Genomic DNA, 27,608 nt, shown 5'->3' with positions numbered 1-27,608 from the left:
CTGCGTTTGGTTGGTTGTCCGTGAGCGTCCCGTGCCGGTCTGCGTGTTGATCACGTCCCGTCTTCGTCCCTTTTTCGTCCTTGTTGGTGTTGGTGCATGATTTTCTATGTTCCTTGTTCGGTCACTGCAACACTATTTATGCCGATCGAGTGTTTTAGTCGCCTATAATCTTGGTTGAGTTACGTTGTTTTTGCTTTAGCGAAAATGTTAAGTGATAGTACAGTCTTCCCTACAAACCTAATACGGAGAAGATGAGGTATAAAATTTTAAAGTATGACGCAAACATTGCCTGGTGCATTTAAAGACACAAAAGAACCCACTGAAAAGTATATACGCGGTAAAAAACAAGGTAACCGAAAAGAAGCAATATCCAAATCCGGACCTCCCTGCGGTCGACACACTAAAAGTTATCTTTGGTTCTGCAAAAGCACGCGTGATTCGATGTATCCACCAACCTTCCTTTAGTAATGCTGCCCATTCCTCTATACTATTTTGTACTTAAAAAGCTCCCAGTAAGCGCAGCATACTTGGCTTAATAAAACAAGAAGTTCCTACCCTGATCTTGCTCACTTAGCCAGAACATTTAACCATTAAGCGAAACCCCATTATCTGCCAAAGTGCTCGTCTGTGTCTGGAAAGGCCGTGATGACCCTGAAAGCGCCTAGTTTGTGCAGATTACGCAAAACTCAGCGGTATCTAGCTGTTTTATTCGCACTTGGCGTTATGAGATTATCTTTCTTCGTTGTCCCGCGCCTCTCTCCCATTTTTCTTTTGTTCGCCTCGGTAACTAGAGCCCGAGAACGTCGTTTAATAAGCCTGCGTGCCGCTGGACAAGGCGCACTGCCTCTCACTCATTTGCCTTTGTGCGCTCTTTTTTGACCTCTATTATACTCTATTATACCCCTGCCTGGCATATAGCGGACAGACTAGAAATAGCCCACATTTTCTGCTGTTGCTTTTAGCCTCTGCTTATTATTCTCAGAATCATAATTGATCTACCATGCCTCACATAGAGCAGAAATCATGGTCGCCATCTGCTCGAATATAATTTTACCAAAACAGCAAGTAAAAAACGAAAAACGAGGCCGCAGTTTGCTATTAAAGGGCATGCAAACAAATGATTTTGAGCATAGTTTACCAAGGCATACCCTGTTACAACGCATCATGAGAAATTTTGCCTTGACAACGACATATAGTGTTGACAATATCACCACGATACGTCAAAACAACTGGTTTAGAATTTCGATTTGCGAGCTGTTCTTTTTCCTATCTTCTTTATTTCTTGGGGAGGGGGGATGCAAACTATTTCCTTTGCGTCTTGAATACTTCATGCTCGTTCCTTTTCCTACTCTCAACTCGAGATCAAGGTTTGTAGCAAAACTAACTATGTAACAAGATGCCAGTTCAATGCTTGCGTCTTTATCTCTTTTCAAAAACCCTGAGGAATAATATATTTACTAAGTCGTAACCCTTCGTCGACGAAGATCTGTTCGGAAGCTTGAGGCGTCGCGACGGGTAGTCCGTGTTGACGCCGCTCTTCAAGCGCCCCGCCGATTCGTTCCGTAACGTTGTCGTATAACCGGGTCCGCTGTTCCCGAAAACAACCTTTGTTTAGATCTTCCGTGCTTGTCACGTTGCTCGTGCTTTGCATTCACGTGTACTTGTTCCTACTTGCGTAGTCATTCAGTAATGTGGCCTTTAATTTTGCTTCGGAACAGCGCGTTTCATTTTGTAACCTGCTATCCCATCTCTTCCTACAGCAACATGCTCCAGAGCTTTACGATCAGCTTCCTGCATAGCGGATATGGATCCCTGGTGATTGAGCTTATGGTGAGCAGTCGTGCTTTTATTCTTTGCCTGCGTTAGGTAAGCAAGGAGAAAACAATTGCTACCCTTTTTTTTTTTTCGCTTACGTTCGCCGAACAAAGCCAGTTAAATATTCTTTGTTTTCTGTTTTAGTGTTAGCTCTCAACTTGTTCTTCAGTTTCACGCCGGCATAATTCAGCTCCCTCAGTGATGGTGGTGGTAGTGGTGGTGATGACAATGATGATGGTTAAGGAATGATGATGCTGAATTATGATGATTCTACGGGGTTGAACCCATTGTATCGACCGTAGCCGTGTGAGAAAAGTTACGTAGCGGCAAATGGGAGAAATACGTATATCTCGTTGATAAATGCGTAAGTGAAAAACGAACGTGTTTTTTACCGTAACTTAATTTGAATTTAGCACATTATGATTATTTCAAGAGTTCTGAGGAATCCGTGATCACTGACTGAAAGTAAATGACAGCGTGCTTTGTTCATATAGAAATGGTATGACGTCGCCTCGCCCGGTTGCAATAGACATCCTGTGGAGGCAATGCCTACATTTCGCTATTTTATCATGTCCAGCTCATAAAACCTTTGCTTGCGATTGAAACATAGAAACCAGGTCGATATATACCCATCATCTTCTATTTGTACTCAATTCGCTAACAAATACGCGCGTGCCTGACGCATGCGCAGAGGGTGAACCACGAGCAAGGATCGAGCCTGATCGACCGCTGCCACTTCCTTTGGGTGGTCGGCTACTTCACGGGACTGGCTACAGCTCTCGGTCTCTCTTTACACCACGTGAGGCCCGTGCTGTCTGTCGAGGTCGTAGGCCTGCTCATCTTCGAGGCCATCGCCGTCTGCCAAGAGCTCGACCTCGCCCAGCACCAGTCGGCCGAGGGATCCAAGCTGCTGAAGAAAAGGTACTTCAAGTGTCCTCCCTACTGCCACATCTCCCTGGGCAGCCTCACTCTTGACTTGCTGAAACACCCGATTTGTCATGCTGGCGTCATAACAAATTTTCTTTCCTCCTTCTAAAAAAAAAAAACACATAAAGTTCGCGAGCTGATGACGTTTTCAATGGCGGAAAAAAGCAGCATGGTCAAGGTTGCCTTCCTTGCTGACTGACCCGCGTTGTTCGCATTTAGGTTTGTTCTCGAATCTTTACTATTTCCGGTTTTCTTTATTCCTGCATGTCAGCCTTTTGTAGTGCACCTTATTCACCGAAGTGTGTACTTATTCCAGAATTAAAACTATTTATCTTACAAGTCCCCTGGATAATTTTTGAAGTTGGTCAGTGTATATAGTTAAACTGATGAACAGCACAGTATATAACACACGCACATATCATCGGTACAAAAAAATGGCCGCATCGACTCGGCTTCACACCTTGTCTTTCTGCGAGAAAGGCATCCAGCTGTCGCTTTTCCCTTCCGGTGAACCAATTATTATTATTATTATTATTATTATTATTATTATTATTATTATTATTATTATTATTATTATTATTATTATTATTATTATTATTATTATTATTATTATTATTATTATTATTATTATTATTATTATTATTATTATTATTATTATTATTAACGCTCTACTTGATTTTATAGCCTTTAACTCTTTGCAGCAACACAATTTCATTGCAAACTGTTGCGGTAATATTCTTGACATCTGTCTATCGAATTTTGAAAGTGTTCGAGTCTCGAGTTCAGACATACCGCTGACTCGCTGTGACAAATTTCACCCTCCGCTTCTAGTTACTACTGCTCTCTCTGCCTCACCTTCTACTAATTCAGATCGGGTGGGGAATTCGCCCCGTTTCGCGTATGCACGTGGTGATTATGTCGGTCTTTTCAATTTCTTCTCTTCCGTCGACTGGTCCCTTTTAAATGACATTAATGATTCAGATGGACAAGTCAGTCGCTTTACAGAAATAGTTCTTGATGGTATGCGTCGGTACATACCTTTGCATACTCCTACGCTTAGGAAGTTCCCTTCCTGGTTTTCAAGGGAACTAATAACGGCGTTAAAGCTCAAGGAACGGGCCCATCGTAAGGCGAAACGCCCTGGGTTTCACAATTGGGCAGATGAGTTTCGCCGTGTGCGTTCTCTTTGCAAACGCTTATACAAGCGGGACTACGACTCCTATCTTGAGTCTTTAGAGAGGAATGCCTCAAATCGTCCTAGTCAGTTCTGGCGTTACGTTCGCAAGCGTTCCATTAAATCAGATTTAAGTATCAGCTTAGTTGACTCTCAGGGTTCGGAAATTCGGGATGTTGCCGACAGTTTTGCACAACATTTTTCCTCCGTTTACAAACATCCACATTGTGATTCCGTTTGCCTCCCATCTGGTGCACTATTTAATTCCATTCTCTTTGACGAGGAGTTGATAAGTGAGAGTCTTAAGCGTCTGAGACCTTCTTTGTCTCCTGGACCTGATGGCATTCCAGCTGCCATAATAAAAGCCTTCAGTTATATCTTCGTACCAGTACTGACTGCCATATTTAATAACTGTTTAAAAAATGCTGCCTTTCCTCGCGTGTGGAAAATGGCACGCGTGTTTCCTGTCTTCAAGTCTGGAAACAAATCTGATGTTTCCAATTATCGTCCGATTTCTCTTCTATGTGCAACCTCTAAGCTTTTCGAATTAGCTTTGCACAGCGTACTTTCCTTCCATCTCAAACATATCATAGTACCGAATCAACATGGCTTCATGTCGGGTCGCTCTACTTCTACCAACCTAGTCACGTTTATGACGTATGCCTCTGCAGCAGTCCTTCAGAGGGGTCAGGTTGACACTGTGTACTGTGATATGAGCAAAGCTTTCGACGTTGTTACTCACTCACTACTTCTTGAAAAACTTCTACTCTCTGGTGTTGAAGTCTCACTCGTAGCCCTCCTACGCAACTATCTCCTTGATCGCTTCTGCTTTGTCAGTGTCAATGGACAGACTTCTTTCGTTTACCCTGCAACGAGTGGAGTTCCTCAAGGTTCAGTACTAGGCCCGCTTCTCTTCTCCGTTTTTATTAATGATGTTTCCTCGGCGATAAAGAACTCCTCGTTTCTTCTTTATGCTGATGATATAAAAATATTCAAGGTAATACATTCTTTTCAAGATTGCGTGTTGTTGCAATCGGACATATCTGCTTTTTCTGATTGGTGTGCGATGAATCGACTTACCCTCAATTCTTCCAAAACTAGGGTTGTGTCCTTTACTCGTAAAACACATAGCTTTCTCTACCATTATTCTGTGAATTCTGTGCTGTTGGATAGGGTTGATGAAATTAATGACCTTGGTGTACTTTTTGACCGCACCCTCAGCTTCTCCTCTCACACTAACCGCATTGCTCAGCGGGCTATGCGCACACTCGGATTCGTTTGCAGACTTTCGAGAGAGTTCCATACTCCACTTCCGTTCCTAAAACTGTACCTGTCCATATGCCTGCCGGTCTTGGAGTATGCGTCGGTTGTTTGGAATGGCACTTGCAAATCGAACTTGGACAAGGTTGACAGAGTACAAAAAAAATTTTTACGGATATTTCATTATCGCTTTCCTTGTGCAACTTCCCCCTCTCGCTCCACCAGGAGCACCCAACTGAATCTTCCTTCCCTTCACTGCCGTCGTATCAGACTTGATATCATATTTCTGTACAAACTCCTTCATGGCCACATTATGTGCCCTCAGCTCTTAGAGTACATCCTACTGCGCGTTCCGCGAAAGAGCATGAGGGAATTCAGACCATTTCAGGTTTCTCCTCTTCATTCCCACTCCCCTCTGGACAGGATGCAGTGGTTATTTAACTCTTTTTGTCCTCACCTTGACATCTTCCAAAACTCGCTCTGTTCATTTACATTGGATGTTCGTAGCGTTGTATTCTAAATAGTACTTTATCACTTAAAACTCCCACTTTCTAGCCTTAAATTGTATTTACTTCACTTTTTGCTTTTTCTCCTGTTCAATGCTGTCTGTATCGTGAACTACTTTTTATCCGTTTCTTACTTATATTTCAACTTTAAACTTTATATTCGAATCTTACTGCCCCTTGTTCAATTTTACTTCTTTATTGTATTATTCTGTATTTCTAGCCTGTGTTTTAAGTACCATGCACTTGTTGCGCCTGGAAGGGTTGTTTATTTTATGTATATTTCTATATTACTATAATCAATGTCAGTTATTTGTTGTTGTTTTTTTCTTCTATCTACCGTTCTTTTTTTTTTTTCTTTATTTCCTGGTGTGCTAAAATATTCTCTCACTGTGTATATAAGTGATGCTACTCATTGTTTGCTTACTTTCCGTGATACTTTTCGTCTGTCATTTCATGTATTATTTATTTCTTTTTTTGTGTTCTCTCTGTGTGTGTAAACATGTTTGTGCTTTTTCATTTTTGTTTCTTTTTTTTTTTTATTTGTGCTGCAGCACAAAGACCACATGGTTGTTCCTGCGCACATTAAATAAAGATTGATTGATTGATTGATTATTATTATTATTATTATTATTATTATTATTATTATTATTATTATTATTATTATTATTATTATTATTATTATTATTATTATTATTATTATTATTATTATTATTATTATTATTATTATTATTATTATTATTATTATTATTATTATTATTATTATCCAGCTGTCACCGGCATCTGCTCGGGACCCCTTTTCATGCACTATTCATATCTGCTGAAGATGCTGTCAGACTGCTATTTTCTGAGTTTTGCTAAAAAACACCGACGATGAACTTCAATTCCTTCTATACTACTGTTTTTAATTGCTTTACGAAAGCGATATTTTAATTCCTGCATTTAATAAAAATCCCCCTGGTATGGCGGACTTACAGGCAAACTGCTTTACCGTGTTACCGTCAGTTAACAAACAAGGTTAAGCATGTTCCCTGGCATGAAGGGAACCTAATTTGGCTCATCGTTGTCAGTTTTGATTACTATTAAAGTACTGAGGCAGCTCTTTAACAGTGCATAATTTATCTGAAAGGGGCGATTGACGAGTAGTATTCATTAAGTAGCTTGTAGGCTGCATTAAGTATCTTGTAGGCAAAATCTGACAACTGCCTGGACAGTGATTTTGATGATGATCGCAATTTCTATCAGGACGGCTGCGTAGCTGCTTTTAAACCAACAGTTCGATTACAAGTAAACCGCGGCCTTTTTAATGATACAGTCACTTCTGCAGTCACTTCTGCACTTATGAAGTATGTTAGGAAGTTGAAGGTACTTTTTCGAACTATATCGATATCAGATGGGACGTAAATAAAACCTATCCTAATTCTGTTTCTGTAGACCTCTCTCAGCTCTACATAGACTATTTTGTATCTCGATCATTGGAAGTTAGGGGCCGTAGCATGTACAACGTGAAATATAAAGTCAATTTCGTTAACTTCATGTCTTATAAAATTACTTTGCACAGTTCTCCGCATTCTAACGCTTGAGTTTAACTATCTCTACACACCATTCGGAGCACAATCAACCCTGCAGGCAAGCGATGCCAGGCATTTCTTTTTACAGAATGACCTCCTTTCAGCTTACGAAAAATAATGCTGTGATTACGAAAAAAAAAAGTAATTGTTAGAGTTTGGCGTACCCAACATACATCATCTCTTTATAAATTTAAGCATTGCGCTGAAACAACCTTACCAGGAAACATTGATATAGTAATATTTGTTATTTGGTTAGTTTTCGCAGCAAATTTGAGCGAGAAAAGAAAGCACGTTTTGACAGTTCATTTTCAAACGCACGATGGGAAGTGAAACTAGCTGATGAATTTCGAACAAATTCTGATCTCTGCTTTGCGATAGTGCTGAGTCAAGACCGATTTACTTGTTCAGTAGCGTGGTTTTTTGGGCTTGTTGGTACATGATTCCAATACACTATAGCGCAGCAAAAGACGAGGACACAAGAGCGAGAGACGAACACCACGAGCGCTCGTGGTGTTCGTCTCTCGCTCTTGTGTCCTCGTCTTTTGCTGCGCTATAGTGTATTGGTTACTTGTTCAATTTACGCGCTTTTCTTTTCCAGACACCATCCTAGTTTGGCCGATTACAAACGTGTCACACACGTCTCCTGACACCATTCGTATTTTGTTTCAGGTACCACCTCGTGGTGCGCGCTTTCCGCGAGTTCATCGCGGCCATCGGAACGTACAACAGCCGCTGCAAGGGCGTCGGCGATGACATGCGCCGCCTTTGTGGTGAGCAGTCCAGCATGCTGGTAATGCTAATGGTGACAATGACGTCACAGATAAATATGCTGCTAGTGCCTGACATGAATCGCAGCCATAGCGCTTCCGCTCGTCATTTCTGTGTCTGGTTCAATTTTATATAATGCCTCACTAACACCATGACATGTATGGCCATATGCCAAGCAAAAATTTTATTTAAAATTTTTAAGACTACAGGCTAAGATCTGGTCACGTGTCACCTTTTCCTGACCTTTTCTATCCTAATGCAAACACTATTGATTTGAAATTCACTGACAAGTACTAAATCTCATATTAGCCACCTCGTTGTATCTGATTCCAGTTTCCCTGGCCCGGCTAGAGGACCTTCGCAACATCCCTCTACTGCTAATCCGAAAATGGAACGCCATGCCAAGTCAGGCCCTTGTGGACTTGATAATAACAAACCACCTACTGCTGCTCATCCTAGAGTATGCCCAGAAGACTGAAGGTGGCTTGGACATCGACATCCTCGGACACCTTTCTCAGTGAGTGTTGGCTGCTCTGTATTTCAACTGCAATGATACTTAGACAAGACCGGAAATTGTGCACAGTTCTAGAGCAGAAGACTGCGAACGACGTCACCGTCGCTGTCAACAAAAATAATTCCTAAATATCATAAAAATATGACAGTAACGTTCATCTAACTAGGTTTCCTATCTATGTGACCCCCCATCAATTTCTGTAAACTAATACACTTTTTTTCGGCTTCTAGCTGAATGTTTGTAACAGTGCCCCGGTAATCAAAGCTAGTCTCGGTGCACCTTGAGCGATACAAAAGTACGTTCTTTAAAGTCCTTTAGGATTTCCATAGTTACTCTTTCAACCCTTCCATTGCATTTAAAACTCTCTGCGCCGACTAGCTCACAAACGAGTTCTCAAAAAGACTGAAGTGACTGCTTAAATTATTCCGTTTAGACACAGACGCAGGAATGTGTGAAAATGTGCAGCTGGCTTAAACAGCGTGTCATTTTTGTGTTTTCTTCTAGGTTTGCGACCGTAGAAGTGATGGAAAGATATGGGGTTATACTGAAAGATTACCGCACGAACAGGTAAATTGGCAATTTTCAATCATCATATTTTTTGTGATGTGATGTCGATACCCGATTTAGAGGTATACAAATATTCAAATTTTTAAATTAGCAAATCTAACGTCTTCCTATTCAATTCGCTGAAGGAGTTAGGTAATGCATGCTCAAAATTATTCGAAAGGAATAGAATTCGTTCTCAAGTTTTCGAACTGTTTTCAAATATTTGGCATTAAGTTCAAATAGCGACGCGCAATTTTTTTCCACGCTGTTGCAAACATAGTACCCACACTTTTGCCGCACAGAATGCTGGTGCTGCCGCTTTTGGCTTTCTAGCGAATCATGGCTCAGCGGCGCGAAGTTGTCAATTCATATGGTGCCTTTATAGTGTTCGTACATAAAGTCCTCAAGCATGGGCGACGCGACGGGCATCAGTCAGGTTTACCAAACGTTGCCTTCGTACCCGCTTTTAGAGAATATGGCTCATAAATTTCTCTCCTCTCAATAAATGACATTTTGCTCTATAGATTTTTTTCGCTGTCGCCATCAGCACCGAAAGGTAATTTTACTATGCGTGTGGCATGACAGATACACAGCTAATAGAGCTTCGAGTTGCGCGCCCCTAGAAAATATAGGCGCTGTGTCATTCGACCAGGAACCTTAAGCCCGCAGCTTATATCCCAGCTACAAGCAATTTGCTGTTTCGCATAAACATTCAATTTGTATTCGTTTCGGTTCTTTCACTATTCGATTAGTATTCTATTTGGTCCTTAACTGCATTAGTCGTATTTCATTTGGATTCTAACTACATTATTCGTATTTCTTAGCAAAGCTTGACGGTTCGTATCCATTTCGGTTTTGAAAAAAATACTGTTTGTACACTCCTCGAGCTATTTTCTACGGTAAGTAAAACACTTTCCCACCACCCTAAGTTCATTAGCAGCGAAAGAACTTCAAAATATTATATGTGTCACAATTTCCAACGTTAATTACTTGCGTTGTTGCCTTCATTTTGATCTTGACGCATTAAAAACAAACATAGTATATTAAAACTTTTGTGCGTTTTCTTTTCTTCTTACAGCGTCCTCGTAAATGACTGCGTTTTCACAATGATGCACCATGTTGCTGGTGACCTCAAGCGCCCGGAAGCACTTTTTCATCCGAATATTCTTTCCTCTTTCGTCAACATCCTGAACGAAGGCGCCGAAATTCCCGAGGTAGGTCTCCAGCACTACCGTAGAAAAGGTACCGCTTGGGATTACGTTATCAAGCTAATTAATTAGGAAAAGCTAAGAAAACTGGAATGTTACTAAAGTAAAATAGGGAAATTTTGTACTTTTCATCTCACCTTTAACGCATGTAGCAAACGCCAGATTATTTTTTTTTTTCTGTTTACGTAACTTTGCCAACATTGTAACCTAATTCACATTAGTGGCGTTTTTTCTTTGCTCTAAATTCCGTACAAACCGGCTCATTCGCTGCCTGGCTGATCTCCCTCCTTTAAAAACATATGCCACTTGAAAATATAGGCGCTTCTCCGCAGAGTGCTTCTGCATGTGGCGGTGCACCCTTTACAGGCGACATGGAGAGCAGCAGGCATGCCAAGAAGGTCGCACGAGGAAGGAATACCCAGACATTGTAACCTCAAACAAAGTCCTTTCTCTACCTATTTCTCACACAAGCGCAAATTTTGAAGTAAGAGTGCCATTCTCGTAAGTATCGGAACTGTCACTAGCCATCAAGCAGAGGAAAGCAGATTGCACTGAACTGAAGTAATGAAATGGTGCCTCGGTAGATAATACAAATTCTATGCGACTAACTGCAGTTCAGAAGTGTAGAAAATTTGAGTAGGTTGAGCACCAAGAGACCTATATAGCGAGGTTTTAAGGGCAGTATATACAAAATTCGACACAAACAAACCTAATCTGGCGCGCCTGTTTCTCCTACGAATAAAAACAAAAAGGTTCAGAAAAAATGACACAGCCTATGGCATGTTCTATGGTTCTTTTTTTTATCGTATGCAATTTACGTGCAGCCTTCCTAGATGAAAAAAAAAAAATGGTAAAAGAAATGATGTCGATCATAAAAGGACAGCATGGTTAAATAAGTCAGTTTCCTGAAAAAAAAAGGACTCAAGTTTCGACATTTTATTTCCGCATTCATTCGTGAATAGATAGCCAACGTGATCGCAGGTCTTATTCACGTTCACTGCTAAGGGACAAATACTGGACCGTGCACGGTCTGTGTCGTGATCATCTAGCAGCACCGTGAAGATCGAAAAGTGTTCCTCAAATAGCAATACATGTGCGAAGAGTGAGATCTGTCTGAACTGCCTTCAGGACGTGAAGAGTCCTTATTTGTGTGCACATGACGCTTAAGCGCACGTGCGCGCCGCAGCTGTATGAAGACCTGGTGGGCTACGTGATGAACCGGTACCTGAAACTCGCCGGGCGCAACCCGGAGCTGTATTCGGAGCGAATCCCGGGCATGCAGCGCAGCGGTTCGGCTTCCAGCACGCAGCCGCTTGTGGTGCCGCCTTTCTACGACGACGACGACAGCAGCGACAGCAGCGACTGCAGTGACGAGGGCGATGACAACGCGCTCTACTGGTGCTTTCTCCAGTTTGAATACGACAGCGACCCCGTCGGCCAGATCGTCGAGCACCTGCGTCGCAACGACGTACGCCGCACCCGCAGAGAGGTAAGCGCCATGCAAACTTCGCACGCAGGACTTCTGCGAAACACTGCAGTCCCAAGTCCGCGATTTGAGTTTATATGCTTTCAACAAGTGACGATAACGAGAGAGAAAAATCCCCAAGAAGCTTGGTAGGCATGGATCAGCGAAAAAACCTACCAGGCACTAATCTTGGCACGAGATGGTCTGTTTTTGTGCTGCCTGATACAACGTTAACCATGACAGTTGCCTGTCAGAGTCTTGCAATCATTAGGGAACCGTGACTGATGAGCTTAACAGGCGGGGTTCAGCGAAGAAGTTACAAAGCACTGATCTTGTCGCAAGACGGACAGTTTTTGTGCTGTCTGGTACAACGGTAACGATAACATTTGCCTGTCAGATTATTGCAATCATTAGGGGACCGCAGTCGGTTCGGTTATTGTCACTGTCATTGCGGAAAGAAGAATATGGTTCTCCTATGCATTTGTTATTCTCAGATATTGGACCAGCTCAAGTTCAAACGGGTCATCTCAAGTACCCAGTGCGAAAGGTTGGAAGAAAAGGAAAAACAGGTGAGCAAATGTCAGGACACTTTTCACTTGATCCTTTATATCGACAAACTTAACACGTATTTTTTTTTCCTCTAGTTCTTGGAAAATTCCTCCAAACCCAAAGAACAACCAGAGACCCAAGACATCGAAAACGAGGAATGGTCAGAGATCACCGACTTAGTGCTGAAGCTGAAAGGCATGGGGTACGAGCCACAGCTCCAGTGGATTCAGAAGAAATTCTTGGAAGTTTGCTACGTCAAGCTAAGTAAGTGCTCCACTGGAACTCACTACTGTTTCTTCCCTGGCCTGGGCGATTATTGTGACTGCCCGTGAAACGAAAAAAGAGAGTGCTAACCAACGAACTTCTCTTTATGAGGAGTTAAGCTTTTACGATGAAATGTGCGCACAATATCAAACACAGTTCAAAAGAAAAACGTGAACAAGGAAGACGCAAACAATGACTTAGAATATCACTAACATCAGCAGTAGCTTTATAAGCAGCGATTAACAAGCGCGTTGTTATTTTTTGTTAAAATGACAATAACACCTGTTATTACCAACAAAAAATTTCCACGAACCAGCGTGGGTGAAAAGAGATTGGCATTATTAAGTTCGATACTACTAATGCATTATTATCATTATTATTACGGCATACACTTTGTCCTTCTCGACCACTGTCGCACCATGGCTGATAGCATTGACCCAGTATTCGTAAAAGCTCAACATAACCAAACTTGCGCAGGTACCAGCCTTTCCTCTTTGATATTAGGCACAAATCCTATAGGCAGCTATTCCAGCTTATTAAATATATTAATTGCGCCATTATCATAACGAGCCACAAAAGCAATGATATGTGCGTTAGAGAACGGTTGGGCATCCGATGAAGTGCTTCTCACCCAGTATACTACTGTCACATCAAAAAAAAAAAAAAGAAAAGCTAAAGGAACCTTTATTGTTATACCGAAGTTACTATATCGCAACTTCGCTTTCGAATTTTCTACAATATTGAGCTTTAGTAAGCCTACCCTTTAAAGGCTGCTGACACGAACTAAACGTACGCCACAAGGTAAAATGCATATCCAATTGCTCGTTCGGAGCATTATTTTTGTTTTTATTTAAAGCGCCTTTCATGGTGAGAAGCCCGAGCAACGGCGCACCTGTCAACACACGATGAGAGAAATAACGCATGCACCCCGGTAGCTGTATTGAAAACCGCAAGCCTACACGTTTTTATGCTAGAGAGGAAAACTCCACATGATATTTTGCTTTCAACTTTTAGCGGTCCCCTTGTGATAACAAACGCGCGACACATTCACGAATATGTGAACGTGCGCCAGCTAGTGAAGGTGTACTGCGCACTGCCATTGTTCATTTTTTTTTTTTAGAACGAAAAGACCAACTACCCAATGCTTGCCAATGTGAAGTTTGGCGAGCGTTCGGCCTTGACCGCAGGTGCGGCGCGCAGAGCCGGCAGTGTTCACTTCTACTACGCACACCTGCTTCTTCGTTTTCACAAACTTGCCAAACTCGCTACGGTGAGGCGCAGCTGAGCCGCTTTCTCGGCTTCGCCGCGTGACTGTGAGATGGTATTGGTTGGCTCACAGAAAAAGCAGGCGCAGTATCTGTCACACTTGATCTTTGTACACCTGAACCGCACCGTAAGGGAATGAAGGTGAGAGTGAAAGCGGGAGGAGATAAAGGGGTGCCGTAGTGGAGGGCTTCGGAGTAATTTCGACCACCAGGGATCTTTAACATGCACTGACATCGCACAGCACAGCGATGTCAGATAGTATAACTTTCTTCTTTTCGCATTCGCTGGCTCTGTCGCATTAGTAACATGTGACTAGGAGAGTCTGAGAGGGTGCTATAGCAATTGGTTCACCGGCGTTTCTCCTCAAGTTTTGCCTTGGATGGGACACATACCCAACCGAGTGCGTCAACTCTTCGATGATGGTGGTGGTGACAAACATTCATTTATTCTTTGCATAAGGAGGTGTTTTGACCGAGGCCCTATTGGCCCAGGCCCTCACAAATCTAGGTTGAGCTCCTATTCGGGAGCACCAATAGCGTCTAACGCCGCTCGCCCCCTGGCGACCAAGGTCCGCTGGGACTGTATAGGTCATGGCAGCTGAGCAGCGCCGCCTCCCAGGCCTCCCTAGAAGAGTGGGTAATGGTTGGTTGGTTGGTTGGTTTGTGGGGTTTAACGTCCCAAAGCGACTAAGGCTATGAGAGACGCCGTAGTGGAGGACTCCGGAAATTTCGACCACCTGGGGTTCTTTAACGTGCACTGACATCGCACCAGATCAGATCGAATTGGTCGAATTGGCCGAGATATCAAAGCTAATCAATAAGCGCAAGGTGGCCGATATAAGGAAGTATAACATGGAGAAAATTGAGCATGCTGTAAAGAACGGGGGAAGCCTTAAAGCAGTAAAGAAGAAATTGGGCATAGGCAAAAACCAGATGTATGCGATAAGGGACAAGGCGGGCAACGTCATCACTAATATGGAAAAGATAGTCAAAGTAGCCGAGGAGTTCTATACAGATCTCTACAGTAGCCAAAGTAGTCAGGACCGTAATGAGATTGGCGGTAGGGAAAAACAGTCAGACGTTCCACCAGTGACGAAGGACGAGGTCAAGAAAGCACTAGAAACTATGAAAAGGGGGAAATCAGCTGGAGAGGATTAGATAACTACAGATTTGCTGAAGGACGGGGGGGATATCGTGCTAGAAAAACTGGCCACCCTGTATACGCAGTGCCTGGTGTCATCGACGGTACCGGAACCATGGAAGAATGCAAACATTATCCTCATTCACAAGAAAGGGGACTCTAAGGACCTTAAAAATTACAGACCAATCAGCTTACTGTCTGTTACGTATAAGGTATATTACTAAGGTAATCGCTAATAGAATCCGGACAACCTTAGACTGCAATCAAGCAAAGGATCAAGCAGGTTTTCGGAAACGGTACTCTACTATCGATCATATCCATACCATCAATCAGGTGATAGAAAAATGCTCGGAATATAACCAGCCCTTATACATAGCATTCATTGATTACGAAAAAGCATTTGACTCAGTTGAAACCTCGGCGGTGGTGCAGGCATTGCGAAATAAGGGGGTAGACGAGCCGTACGTGAAAGTGCTGGAAGATATATATAGTGGCTGCACAGCAACCATAGTTGTGCATAAAGAAAGTAACAAAATTCCCATAAAGAAATGTGTTAGGCAAGGAGACACAATCTCCCCAGTACTGTTCACAGCTTGTTTAGAGGAAGTATTCAGAGACTTGGAATGGGAGCAGTTAGGGATAAGGGTAGATGGAGAATACCTCAGTAATCTGCGATTTGCTGATGACATTGCCTTGCTAAGCAACTCGGGGGATGAACTGCAAATAATGATTGATGACCTAGACAGAAAAAGTAGAAAGGTAGGCTTGAAAATCAATATGCAGAAGACTAAGGTAATGTTCAACAGCCTCGGGAAGGAACAGCAGTTTACATTAGGTAGCGAAATACTGGAGGTAGTAGGCGAATATGTCTACTTAGGACAGGTAGTAACCGCAGATCCAGACCATGAAAAGGAAATAACAAGAAGAATAAGATTGGGATGGAGCGCATTTGGCAAGCACTCGCAGATTATGACTAGCAGCTTACCGGTATCGCTCAAGAGGAAAGTATACAACAGTTGCATCTTGCCTGTACTCACCTATGGGGCTGAAACGTGGAGGCTAACCAAGAGAGTTCTACTTAAGTTGAGGACAACCCAGAGGGCTATGGAACGAAAAATGGTAGGGGTAACATTAAGAGATAGAAAGCGTGCAGAGTGGGTCAGAGAAATAACTCAAGTTACCGACATTCTAGTGGAAATTAAGAAGAAGAAATGGACATGGGCAGGGCATGTAGTGCGAAGAGAGGATAACCGATGATCGCTGAGGGTAACAAACTGGATTCCAAGGGAAGGAAAGCGCAGCAGGGGGCGGCAGAAAGTTAGGTGGGCGGATGAGATTAAGAAGTTCGCAGGGGTCAAGTGGATGCAGCTAGCACAGAACCGGGTTAAGTGGAGAAATATGGAAGAGGCCTTCGCCCTGCAGTGGGTATAATCAGGCTGATGATGATGATGATGATGATGATGATGATGATGATGATGACATCGCACAGCACACGGACGCCACTCCGTTTCGCCTCCATCGAAACGCAGCCACCGAGGTCGGGTTCGAACCCGGGTACTCCGGCACAGTAGTCGGGCGTCTTACCACTGCACCACCCCGGAAGGATTCGGAACGGCGGGGATTGGATGGATAGGCCCAGACTATGTGAAAAACGTCCGATAAGGTCGCTCCACACAGGCTGCGGTCCCCATCAAAGTCTGTATTGAAGTGCTTCAAGACTGTCGGGCACAGCATTGTGTCTGTAAAAATTTTGAGAAGGAGCCTTCCGTCCGCTCTCCGGAGACCTTCACAAAGTTCCGGAAAGCGGCGGTGCCGGCGGCGTCAAGCTGAGTCCGATCATCCAGCAGAGTTTTCGGCTCTGTATCTAGATTTAGACGAGTTAAACCTCCCCAGTTTTATAGTTATCTAGAAGCACAGACGAAAACCGCTGCGCAATGATTCCTGCATTCCTGTGAACGTATCCCAAATGACAAGAGAACAAGAGGTTCACGGGAAGGGTAAAGCGCAGTATCTGTCACACTTGTTTCTGTGAACACCTGAACCGCATCGTAGGGGAAGGGAGGGAGGCGGGAGTGAAAGTGTGAAGAGAGAAAGAAGAGCCGTAGTGGAGGGCTAAGGAATAATTTCGACCACCTGGGGATCTTCAACGTGCGCTGGCATCGCACAGCACACGGACGCCTCTTCGGTATTTCGCCTCCATCAAAACGCAGCCACCGCGGTCGGGATCGAGCCCGGGTACCCCGGCACAGTAGTCGGGCGTCTTACCCCTGTACCACCCCAGCGGGGCAGAGAACAATTGCTCGAAAGCATATTTCGAAAGTCGAAATGGAGGAGTCCATATTGCTTGTGTTTTTGTTATTTTCTCCTCCTTATGCAATACCCCGCCTAGGGGTCCTTAAGATATAATAAATGACGATGAACTGTTGCGCTAGTGTGCACACTACAAACAATGCTTTAAACTCACCTTTCACCTTTTCGCTAGCTTGAAGCAAAGATTTCGAGCAAGACTCGTATGTAAAATTACAGACAACTTTTTGTTTAATATTTGACACGTATTCCTTCAAGAAACACTCCACTAACAGTTCTTAGCTGTCATGAAAGAAGCTTTGTGGTCGGAGAAATGAAGAGAGCAATTAATTTATCGGGAGGTTGCGGGAAGCAGCGCGTGGGCCCATAGGAACGTTGCGCGGCGAACAGGCAGCAGCGACTGACTGATACCGCTGACGCCGCTAGCGAGTGAAGATTGATTGATTGATTGATTGATTGATTGATTGATTGATTGATTGATTGATTGATTGATTGATTGATTGATTGATTGATTGATAAACTTTATTGGGGAAAATTGGTGTTAGGGGTAGTGGGTTAGGAGAGAGCAGTAGTCGGCAGTCCTCTGTCCAGGAGTCCGTTGGCCTCAGCAGCTGCTCTGGCCCGCTGCACCAGCATGAGCTGATGCTGTGCGTTCGAGTCGGCTAAAAAGTCCTCCCACTGCTCAGGACTAGGGCTATCTATTTTAGGCATTATGGATCTTGTCCTACATCTCCATGTTGTGTGGTATAGTGTAGCAGTTTCTCCGCACCAGACACATACGAGCGTGTAGGGAGAGGCGTAGAAAGTATGCACTTCCACATGACACACTAAGCCGAGAACAAGCCACTACACTTAGGTGCCTACAAACAAACACTTATCAAAACAGAGCCCTGTACCACAAGATATAGCGAGTGAAGAGAACGCGACTCTGCGTTTCGGCTTGGGATGCACGCACCGTGATCCAGCGGCCGATGTAGCTCAGTTGGAAGAGCACCAAACACGATATTCGGAGATCGTGGGTTCGGTCCCCACCATCGGCACGTTGTTTTTTTTCTTCTACTTTGTGTTTAATTATCTTTCCCCTAAACAGATTACATTGCTTATTTCTGTGATTATCCAAGTAAAAATTTAAAAAAAAAGACATACAACATAATCCCCAATGCTTTCCTTGGCCTCGCCGACTGTTGGCTGCTTTCCTTCATATATTTATATAGTTGTGGGACGCTGTGCCCGCCTAGAGATAGACACAAAAGAATGGAGGACACCAGGCCAACACCACTTGCCCCGGCGCTCTTCTTTTGTTCTCTAACCCTCGCGCTGGCGTTCTTTTTCTGGCGCAGCGCTCCTCGGCGCGAGCCGTAACATCTTTCCAATGGGGGGAAGTGTCGGTGAGCTGCAGCAGGCGCTCCACTTATGGGGCGGCATTTCGTGGGGAGGGCAATGAGGCAGCAGGCGACGACAGTAGTGGTGATGACCCGGCATCTAAGTCGGAATCAATGCTGGCGCCGTTGACATATCGCTTCATGTTTGACACATGCTCCGGGAAAATGTGGTGCACACTGCATGGTCGATGCTCGGGGAGGTCTTCGTGGCGGTATGTCACGGGGCCGAGCTTTTAAACGACACGGTAAGGGCCGCGGTATCGGGGCATGAGCTTCGTGGCACTGCCAGTCGCGCGGATGGTGCGGCGAACGAGGACCAAGTCACCGGACCGGAAGGAGGGAAGTGGTGGTGCTGCCGCATGCACACGCGCATGAGCCGTGAGAAGGTTGCGCTGAGCGTCGAGGTGGGCGTAACGAAGTCGTTGGGCGGAGTCAGTTGGTGACGCAGTCTGATGGGGAAGGCCCAACTGCGCGGCAAGAGGGATGGAGGGTGTTCTGCCATAGACGACTGAGAACGGCGTGACATGCGTTGTTTCTTGACTCGCAGTGTTGAGTGCAAAAGCTGCCGCAGAAACAAAACGATCCCAGTTTCTGTGGGACGGAGTCACGTAGGAAGCGAGTATATCCGTGAGGGTGCGGTTAACACGCTCCACGAGGCCATTGTACTGGGGATGATTGACGGGTGTAGTGGAATGCGCAATGCCGAAGGGGCGGAGGGCTCGCTCAAATTCATGGGACATAAAGCAGATCCCACGGTCCGTGATGAGGCGTCGGGGCACACCATGCCGAAGAACGAGATGCTGTTCCACAAATAAAACGGCATGAGCGGAAGAGGTGTCTGGAACGGGCAGTGCTTCGACCCATTGGAAAAGTAGTCGATCGCAACCAGAATATACCTGTTTTCGGCGGGCGTCGTCGGGAATGGGCCCAAATGGTCCAGTCCAACCAGTTCGAAAGGTGAACTCGACGGCGAAAAAGCCTGCGGGGGCGGCTTGGTTATTCGTGTGGACGATTCCCGGTATTGGCACGTCTGGCAGGACGCAACGTGTTCCTTGACGTCTCTGGACATATTAGGCCGCCAAAAGCGCTCCGACACTCGTGCGTAGGTCTTGCCGCGACCAAGGTGACCAGCTGTGGAAGCGTCGTGTAGGCTGCGCAAGGCTTGCGACCGCAGTGTTGCTGGCACCACTGGCAACCACACGGGTGGTCGACCACGAAGCCACCTCACATGACACAAGAGATTATCTTTAATTCGATAGACCTGGCGCAGTTTACGGAGACCTGCGCCGGCGGCGGTGCTAGGAATTGGACTATGGCCGCAATGTCGGGATCTTGCGTTTGTGCCGTCAAATGTGGGTAATTCCACTCCGTCCAATGATGTACCCGCGCCGAGCACGTTATTGGCGGCTACGACAGCAGGCCCAGCGACGGCAGGGCTGGAGGCAGCGGTGGCAGTGACGCCTAAAGACTCATGACCTGTGTTCGGCTCGGCTGGCACAAGGCGAGTCGCGCCGGAGAGCCTCCATCTCCATAGCCTGGACAGTCAGACGGGCTTCCCATGCGTCCATCCGCTGAGTAACTATATCCAGGAGGCGCTCAATACCGCCATCCAGCTGCTGCGAAGGACCGAGGCCCTCCGAGCGTCTAGGTCTAGTAGCGCCAGCCGCTGCGTCGTCGGCGCCATCGCCTGATGGCAGAGTCCTGTCGTCTGGCACGTCGGGTCCTTGACTTTGGGAGCGGGTGAGCGGCATGATCCCACTTCTGACACCAAAATGTTGTGGGACGCTGTGCCCGCCTAGAGACAGACACAGAAGAACGGAGGACACCGGGCCAACACCACCTGCCCCGGCGCTCTTCTTTTGTTCTCTAACCCTCGCGCTTGCGCCGCGCGCTCGTCCCGCGCCTCTTCTTTTTCTGGCGCAGCGCTCCTCGGCGCGCGCTGTAACAATATATATATGTTCCATAAAAGTCTTCCAGGATCCAGAAATATGTATAAGATGAGGTAGGGGCGCACAAATGATAACAACGGTTTATTTCCGACGTTTTGGGCGGGGCCAGGCCGAAACGTCGGAAATAAACCGTTGTTTTCGTTTGTGCGCCCCTACCTCATCTTATATAGATATATATACTATATATATTCATGGTCTTAAAACAATGCACTTACTCTTAACAAACGACTGCTTTCGTAGGCGCAAAGTCAGCTTCTTTGCGAATCGTTCTATACATATTTTTTTTTGTGGGCCACGCTACCGCAATGCATTTCTAACTCTGATTCTATACTAAGAGGTGTTTTAAAAGTAGATTGTCTCTGCAATGACGCAGCATACTTTTTCACACACTTCTTCAAAGCGCTGACCAACGTTTGACCGGCCACCACTTTTGGTGCTCTGCGAAACGAGAAAAATGTTGCAGTAAGTTGTGTATTATTGCGAAAGCAATACTACTCTAGGTTTCGAGCCTTCAGCGTGGGGCGGCCGCACCCACGTGACGCTGTGACGTCACACCCCATGTGACACTAGGGTCTATAAACTTTGGGTGAAAGCTGGGCTACCAACTCAAGCGATTGGCGCAGCGCGGCCGCACCCACGTGACGCTGACGTCAGACCCCACGTGACACTAGGGTGAGAGCTGGGCTACCAACACAAGCGGTCGGCGTAGCGCGGTCGCAGCCATGGCGCAGCGCGTGACGTCACATCCCACGTGACACAAAAGCGAGAGATGGGCTTACAGGAGCTGCCAACTTGGGTCTCTCGTTTCATATGGGACGGTTATGTCAGAATCAGCCTGGTAGGACCCTGGCATTCACTTTACCCCTATAGGCCACTAAGGCATGTTCATTAGGCTTGGTTAAAGCGGGGCTTTATATGTGGGCGGAGGAAGAAAAAGAGAACACTCGGACACCCGCAGCTATTGTTTTCGCTCAATATTTGGTTCAGCAGCGATGAACCCTTGTAATTTTTATGTGTTTTTATGGTTCTCCCTCCCAACTCGCACCCCCATACGTTTCGCGGTGTTTTAAAAACACTTCACCTCGGTAATGATATTTCATACTTTCACGATCTGTTTTGGGATATTCATGGTTTCTATGTGCCAAATAACGACATCATAGGTGCCCTGTGAAATGAGAAGGCTGCTTTGAAATATTTCGGTTCTATGTACTCCTATGGGCGCTAACCCTACTTTTCAGCCCCAGTTGGTTCAGCCTGGCAACAGAAGCGCCACCACATCTTGCTCACTCACAGATCGGTGTTGGTCTATAAGAAATTTTCTACACTAGTGTAGGTTAAAAAAATCACCCTAACATTGCGGATAGCTTATGAATAGCTATATTATGAATAGTATGAATAGCTTATATGAGCAGAATGGAAAGTTGGGCTAGTTGAACGCTATTCATGATGAATAAGTGGGCGCGAACGGAACGTATACAAAGAAAAGTAGACGGCGCTTGTCCTGTTGTCTTCTTTTCTGTGTCCACGTTCCGCTTGCGCCCACTTTATCATCATGAACTCCCTATATGTCCTTTACCACATGTTCCTGCCACTTGAGCCCCGTTGTCCAGTGAGCCTTGACCACATTTCATTTTGCCACATGGTATGGGCTTGGCAGTAAAACTGATAGCTGGAAACGATAGCAAACCCCACAAAGGAGGACAAAGAGGCGGTGGCTCCCAGCTCCGACTTTGAGATAGGGTCGCTATGTGCCCGAGATCCACCTGCGGTTGCTGTGCAGTACCAGGGCGGCAGCTGAAGCCAGCGAATTTCTAGACTGCGAAACCAAATTCCTACACTAACGTATTCAATCAAATAAATCGATCTTACCATGACGTAATCAAGTGGTTGGATGCACCTATAATAGCATTGTTTCACGGCAAGATGGCGCTTCACTAGTGCGTCGTATAAGATTTTCAATGCAAAATTGCCCGGCGCAGTGACAGTGGCTGGAGTGCCGACTGCTGATCCCAAGGATGCGGGTTCAATCCCGGCCGCGGCGGCCGCTTCTCGAGGGAAATGTAAAGCAATTAAGACATCCGTGTAATATGAGATATCAATCCACATTAAAGGGCCCTAACCGATCGAAATTTCCGGAGCCCCTCACTATGTCATCCCTCAGTCGCTTATAGCCAAACTAAAATTACAAATCCTCGCCTCTTCAATATTGCGGTACGCGATTCTTGCATTACGATGGAAGATATTTTAATTCCTACCATAATTTCAGGAACGCGACACTCACGTTTTGATCAGTTGTCGTTCCCTTTAGGGAAATGAACGAGCTACTCCATACTAGAGTGCTTTAGATATGGGGACCCTATCGGTTAGGGGAATAGGGTGGTGGTGGTGGTGGTAAGGACTACGATTTATTTACGGGAGGGGATACAATAACACAGGTTATGTCGGCCTAAAGCTCGTGGCGACACTCTTATGGCGAATTTGAGTGGGAGAGCAGGCGCACTCGAGAGCACTTCGAAAGTGCTCGCAGACAAGCGGGCGCCCTCCGGTGAGAGAGCAGGAGTTGTGGCTGTAGGAAGAAGGAAAAGAAAATGCACGGGCCTGCTACTGGCTCTGTAGCTGAGCCACCTCCGCTGCCTTGTGCGGACAGAAGAGAAAATAGAGAAGGAAAAAGAAGAGGGAGAAAGACGCGCGCCGCAACAACAGTCGTCGTCCACCAGTGAAGCAGTGGCGGGTGCAATGGCCTACAACAGATAAAATTCGGTGGCTGGCTAGCCCCCACCGGAAGCGGCGTCGACCTACCGTCCCAGCCCCGTAGGGCCAGGAACTGCCACCCTTCACCACCTGCCCCCCCCCCCCCCAACGAGTAGAATCACTGGACCCCAATTGTAGAGGAGGAGGGCTTTTCCTCCGCTGAGAGCACCCGAGTGCACTCCCGGCTGCTCCCTCGTCTAAAGCGAGAGTAGAGGAAGTCCCGTGGCATAAAGCGTCATATTCGCGCCATTTTTTTTTCTCTTTCTCTCTTGGGTCGGCGCAAAAGGGCGGCTTCAAAACGTCGGCCATGCGCTGTATGCCGATGACATCACCCTGTGGGCCACGCAAGGTTCTCTATATTGAGGCCAACCTGCAGCAAGCGGCAACCATAGTGGACCGTTATGCTCGCCGCTGCGGCTTTCAATGCTCCCCTCAAAAATCTGAATTTGTACACATACGCCCCTCACCAAAGTGTACGGCCAAAATTGAGCTCTTTTTAGAGACAGGATCAATTCCTGAACGCACAGAAGTCCGGGTACTGGGGCTCTTCATTCATCAACATAGACGGTCGTATACTACCTTGGCGAAACTCCGTAAGGTGGGGGACCAGGTGGGCCGCATGGTCCGCCGGGTTTCTAACAAACGTGGGGGTTGCGGTGCAAAGACGCCGTGCGGCTGGCGCATGCATTCGTGACCAGTCGAATCTTGTATTCGACTCCTTACCTCCACCTTCGGAAACAAGACGAGGATGCACTCGAAGTTGTCCTGCGCAAAATTTTTAAGAGAGCCCTCGATCTCCCCGTGAACACCTCCAACCAGCGTCTACTGGGCCTGGGCATGGTGAATACGTTCCGGGAGATCCGAGAGGCTCACTTAAGCAACCAATACACACGTCTTTCTAAGACACTGTCGGGTCCCTTGCCCGGCTACACATCCAACATACCACCCTTATGGAAGATCGTGTACGCCTCCCTTTCGAGTGGAGATGCGCCCTCCACGTACGTCCTCTTCCTAAAAACATGACACGTGAAGACCACAATGGCCGGCGCCTGGCGCGGGCGGAAGCCCTGGGCCGCCATTATGGGTCGAAACCCGGCATTTACTACGTGGACGCCTCCGGCCCCCACTATTGGGGATGGTACACGGCCGTAGTAGTGGTCCACCAATCCAAAACTGTTAACGGGCTTACATTTCGCGCCCGTGACATAACCCACGCGGAGGAGGTCGCCATTGCGCTGGCAGCCACCCACACAGATTCTAAAACAATTATCTCCGACTCGCGAGGGGCCTGTCGGAACGTCGAGCAAGGCTGGGTGCCATACTTATCCTACCGACTACTTCAAAACTGCACCTACACCGGGGACCCCGCTTACCGGAATATAGTATGGGCTCCTGCTCATTGGGTCTCGAGGGGAATGAGGCAGCCGACGCCGCTGCCCGCGCGCTCTCTTTCCGGGCTTCCCATCTCGACCCCCTAGATCAGGATCTCGAATTTGAACCCGCGTATTCTTTTAAAGACATTGTTCTTTATTATCAATCTTGTCATAGCCTTTACCTTCGCCCGAGTAAAGGTCTATCTAAGACGGAGGAGCGGCTTCTACTCCGTCTTTATACCAACACTCTGCTGTGCCCGGCAGCACTAAAACATTTTAATCCCTCCTTCACGGGCAGTTGTCCGCACTGTGCGGAGAAGTCTTCGGACATCTACCACATGGTGTGGGCTTGCCCATCCAACCCAGCTGTTCCTCCTCACCCCAACCCCACTCGGGAGGACTGGGAGGCGACCCTGCTCGGCTGCTACGACCTGCAGGCCCAAAAGGCCTTGGTCGAGCGCGCCCGGGCAGCGGCCGATGCCACTGGGGTCCCGTACTAGGGACCCCACCCAGTATCTGTAAGGGCTGGATGTTCATAGATCCGGCGGATGCATACATCCACCCCTTTTGGATCAATAAACGTTTGTCACCACCACCTCTGCTCTCATCCCCCCAACCGAATGCGCCATTAGTGTCCAGATGAATAGGGTTATAGCAGGACGCTAGTGCGCATGTACCGCACCCCTCCGCATTGTCACCCCGCTATTACCCTATCATCTTAACAGGTTGGGTTCCCCTATTCTGAAACTCCCTGTTGACGGAGTATAAATGTCTTCATTTGGGCTTCGGGCACTCATACTGTTGCCAACAGTGCTTGCGGAGAGCGCATGAACCGCATCACGACCTAATTTCATACTCCCGTTTGCTGTAAAATGAACTCCCTCATGCAACGTTTTTCTCCGACCATTGCAGAAAACCGGCCGCTGGAGGACGCCGAACCTGTGGCGCTACACTACACGCTTCTGGGGCAGAGCGTGCCCATTGTGGCCTTCAGCGAGATGCAGTCAAGTGCGCTGAAGAACACTGACTTCCGGCAGCTGCTGTACAAGCTCGGCCTCGACTGGCCGGGCCCCGCACACTGTCCTTGCATCCCGGCTTCGTGGGCCGCCGATAAGCTTTACGCCACGGCTCGAAAGCTGGGCCCACTCTCATCGCGCAAGCTGGCCAGACTCTGCAACGGCACGGATAATGCCGTGCCGACGACGCCCACCGCTCTCCGTGGCTCGACGACCGACGACGCTGAAGGCACGTAGAGGCGGCCGCTTCGAACACGATGCCGCCCCCGACCCCTTCCATCTCCGCAATACAGGACTACTGTGCTTGCTTGCTTCTTGTGTGCCGCCCGGATCCGAAACGTGCAGGCTGTATGCCGATTGTTGTTGCAGGCATAAGACAGGAACACAGCCCGAGAAAACGCATAGCGCGCAGAGTGTGCAATATGGTCTGCTTGTAAGCAGTTTTTTTGTTTCTTACACAAAAAAATGCGACAAAGCAAACTCTCAAACAACATATGACCAACAGATAGGCAAAACGTGGGGTGCAAAAATGGAGAGGAATAATTGACATATTTGTTAACAGTAGTTATTTGTGCTATTCTGTCCATGTTAGCCATGTAATTAGCCTACATCGTGAGTACCAATTATACTGCAGAACGCTTAGCAAACTTGCACAGATTTCTGTGTAAACTAATTTTCACTTCCAGTGCTACTGGTAACATCCTGCATAGTTCTATAAATACAAAGAATGACCTTGTTTCCCCCATAATCTCATAACACATTCAGATCACTTGTCTGCCCTTTTATCAATACAGAACTGCAGACTACAGCAATCAAAGGTGACTCGTAAGCAGCCTTTGAAGCTTCTAATGGCAGTACTATGCCTAAATCGATAACTAAAGAGTCAAAGGCATCTATTTTAGACTAGAAGCACTCAAGACTTCCATCAATCAGTCAAGATACAAGTCACTGGTGTACAGGCAACACAGTTGACTAAGGTCAGAAATGTTAGCAACAATTAAAGACATTAAGCTAAGCCAAATTATAAGCCGACATTGCATAAATGAAAACTTTATAAGCGATGTCAGACAATGAGGCGTAAATTTCGAATCTGCACAGGCACTGACAAATGTGTCCCTTAAGTACCAGAATTTGGCTTATCCAACATTCTTGTTCATGAAAGTCATAGAGTGGCCCTTAATAGCAAATCTGCTTGCAGCTGCCCTTTTATTCACATATAAGTTGATTTATTTACAAAGAAAACTAATGTGGCTTTTATTTGGGCAATATGGGAAAATAGCAGTTTCGAATAGCAATGACATAAAAATGCTGAATTTCACACACCTTCAGCAAAAGTTCTGCACGAAAAGCTTGCCTGAAACTATTGCTTCCCCATATACACGGCCCATTTGAGCAAGTCGCCTAATGGATTAGCATGCTAACAAAAATTCTTCCAGAAACTTACGCAACTGAAAAGTGCTTTATGAATTCTTTTCATTCTCTCTGGCTCAAAAAAGTTTCGACTGAAGCAATCAGCTGGCACTGTTCATTCACTTCACATCATCAAAGTCAATATCTGCACTGCAGGTCTTTATCCTGTAGCTAAAGTTAAATAGCAGTTTAGCAGAGTACACATACTTAGCAAGAGATGGTAACTCTCTACTGAAAGTGGGTCGTCAAATACACCAAGTGCACATAAGATTCACGAACCTATGCTGCACTACCAAACCATTCGTGCAGCACCAGTGGCCCAGACATCAAATGGCCAGTTGGAAAACCTTACTTTGTTCCACGCAATAACCCCCACCATGCATAATCGACTTCCAACAATAGAACAAGTTTATTACAAAGCATGGCACATTTCATCACTGTTGTTGTCAG

General features: G+C 46.1%; 1 protein-coding gene across 1 annotated transcript in view; it reads left to right on the top strand.

Annotated features, from left to right (window-relative positions):
* The window catches only part of tim (timeless), a 37,443-nt gene extending 10,402 nt beyond the window's left edge, over window positions 1-27,041 (top strand). The window contains exons 9-18 of the mRNA XM_084594692.1: window positions 1,761-1,830; window positions 2,507-2,736; window positions 7,920-8,020; window positions 8,352-8,535; window positions 9,037-9,099; window positions 10,157-10,292; window positions 11,473-11,775; window positions 12,246-12,320; window positions 12,396-12,564; window positions 25,645-27,041. Coding sequence (XP_084450818.1) covers window positions 1,761-1,830; window positions 2,507-2,736; window positions 7,920-8,020; window positions 8,352-8,535; window positions 9,037-9,099; window positions 10,157-10,292; window positions 11,473-11,775; window positions 12,246-12,320; window positions 12,396-12,564; window positions 25,645-25,985 — 1,672 coding nt within the window. The 3' untranslated portion in view covers window positions 25,986-27,041. The remainder of the gene's footprint in view (window positions 1-1,760; window positions 1,831-2,506; window positions 2,737-7,919; window positions 8,021-8,351; window positions 8,536-9,036; window positions 9,100-10,156; window positions 10,293-11,472; window positions 11,776-12,245; window positions 12,321-12,395; window positions 12,565-25,644) is intronic.
* Window positions 27,042-27,608: the final 567 nt, after the last annotated feature.

Source organism: Amblyomma maculatum, chromosome 2, assembly GCF_055883805.1.
Source record: "Amblyomma maculatum isolate TAMU_Amacu chromosome 2, ASM5588380v1, whole genome shotgun sequence".
NCBI lineage: Eukaryota > Metazoa > Arthropoda > Arachnida > Ixodida > Ixodidae > Amblyomma > Amblyomma maculatum.
Note: the sequence above shows the minus strand (reverse complement) of the source record. Positions and strands in the feature narration are given on the sequence as shown.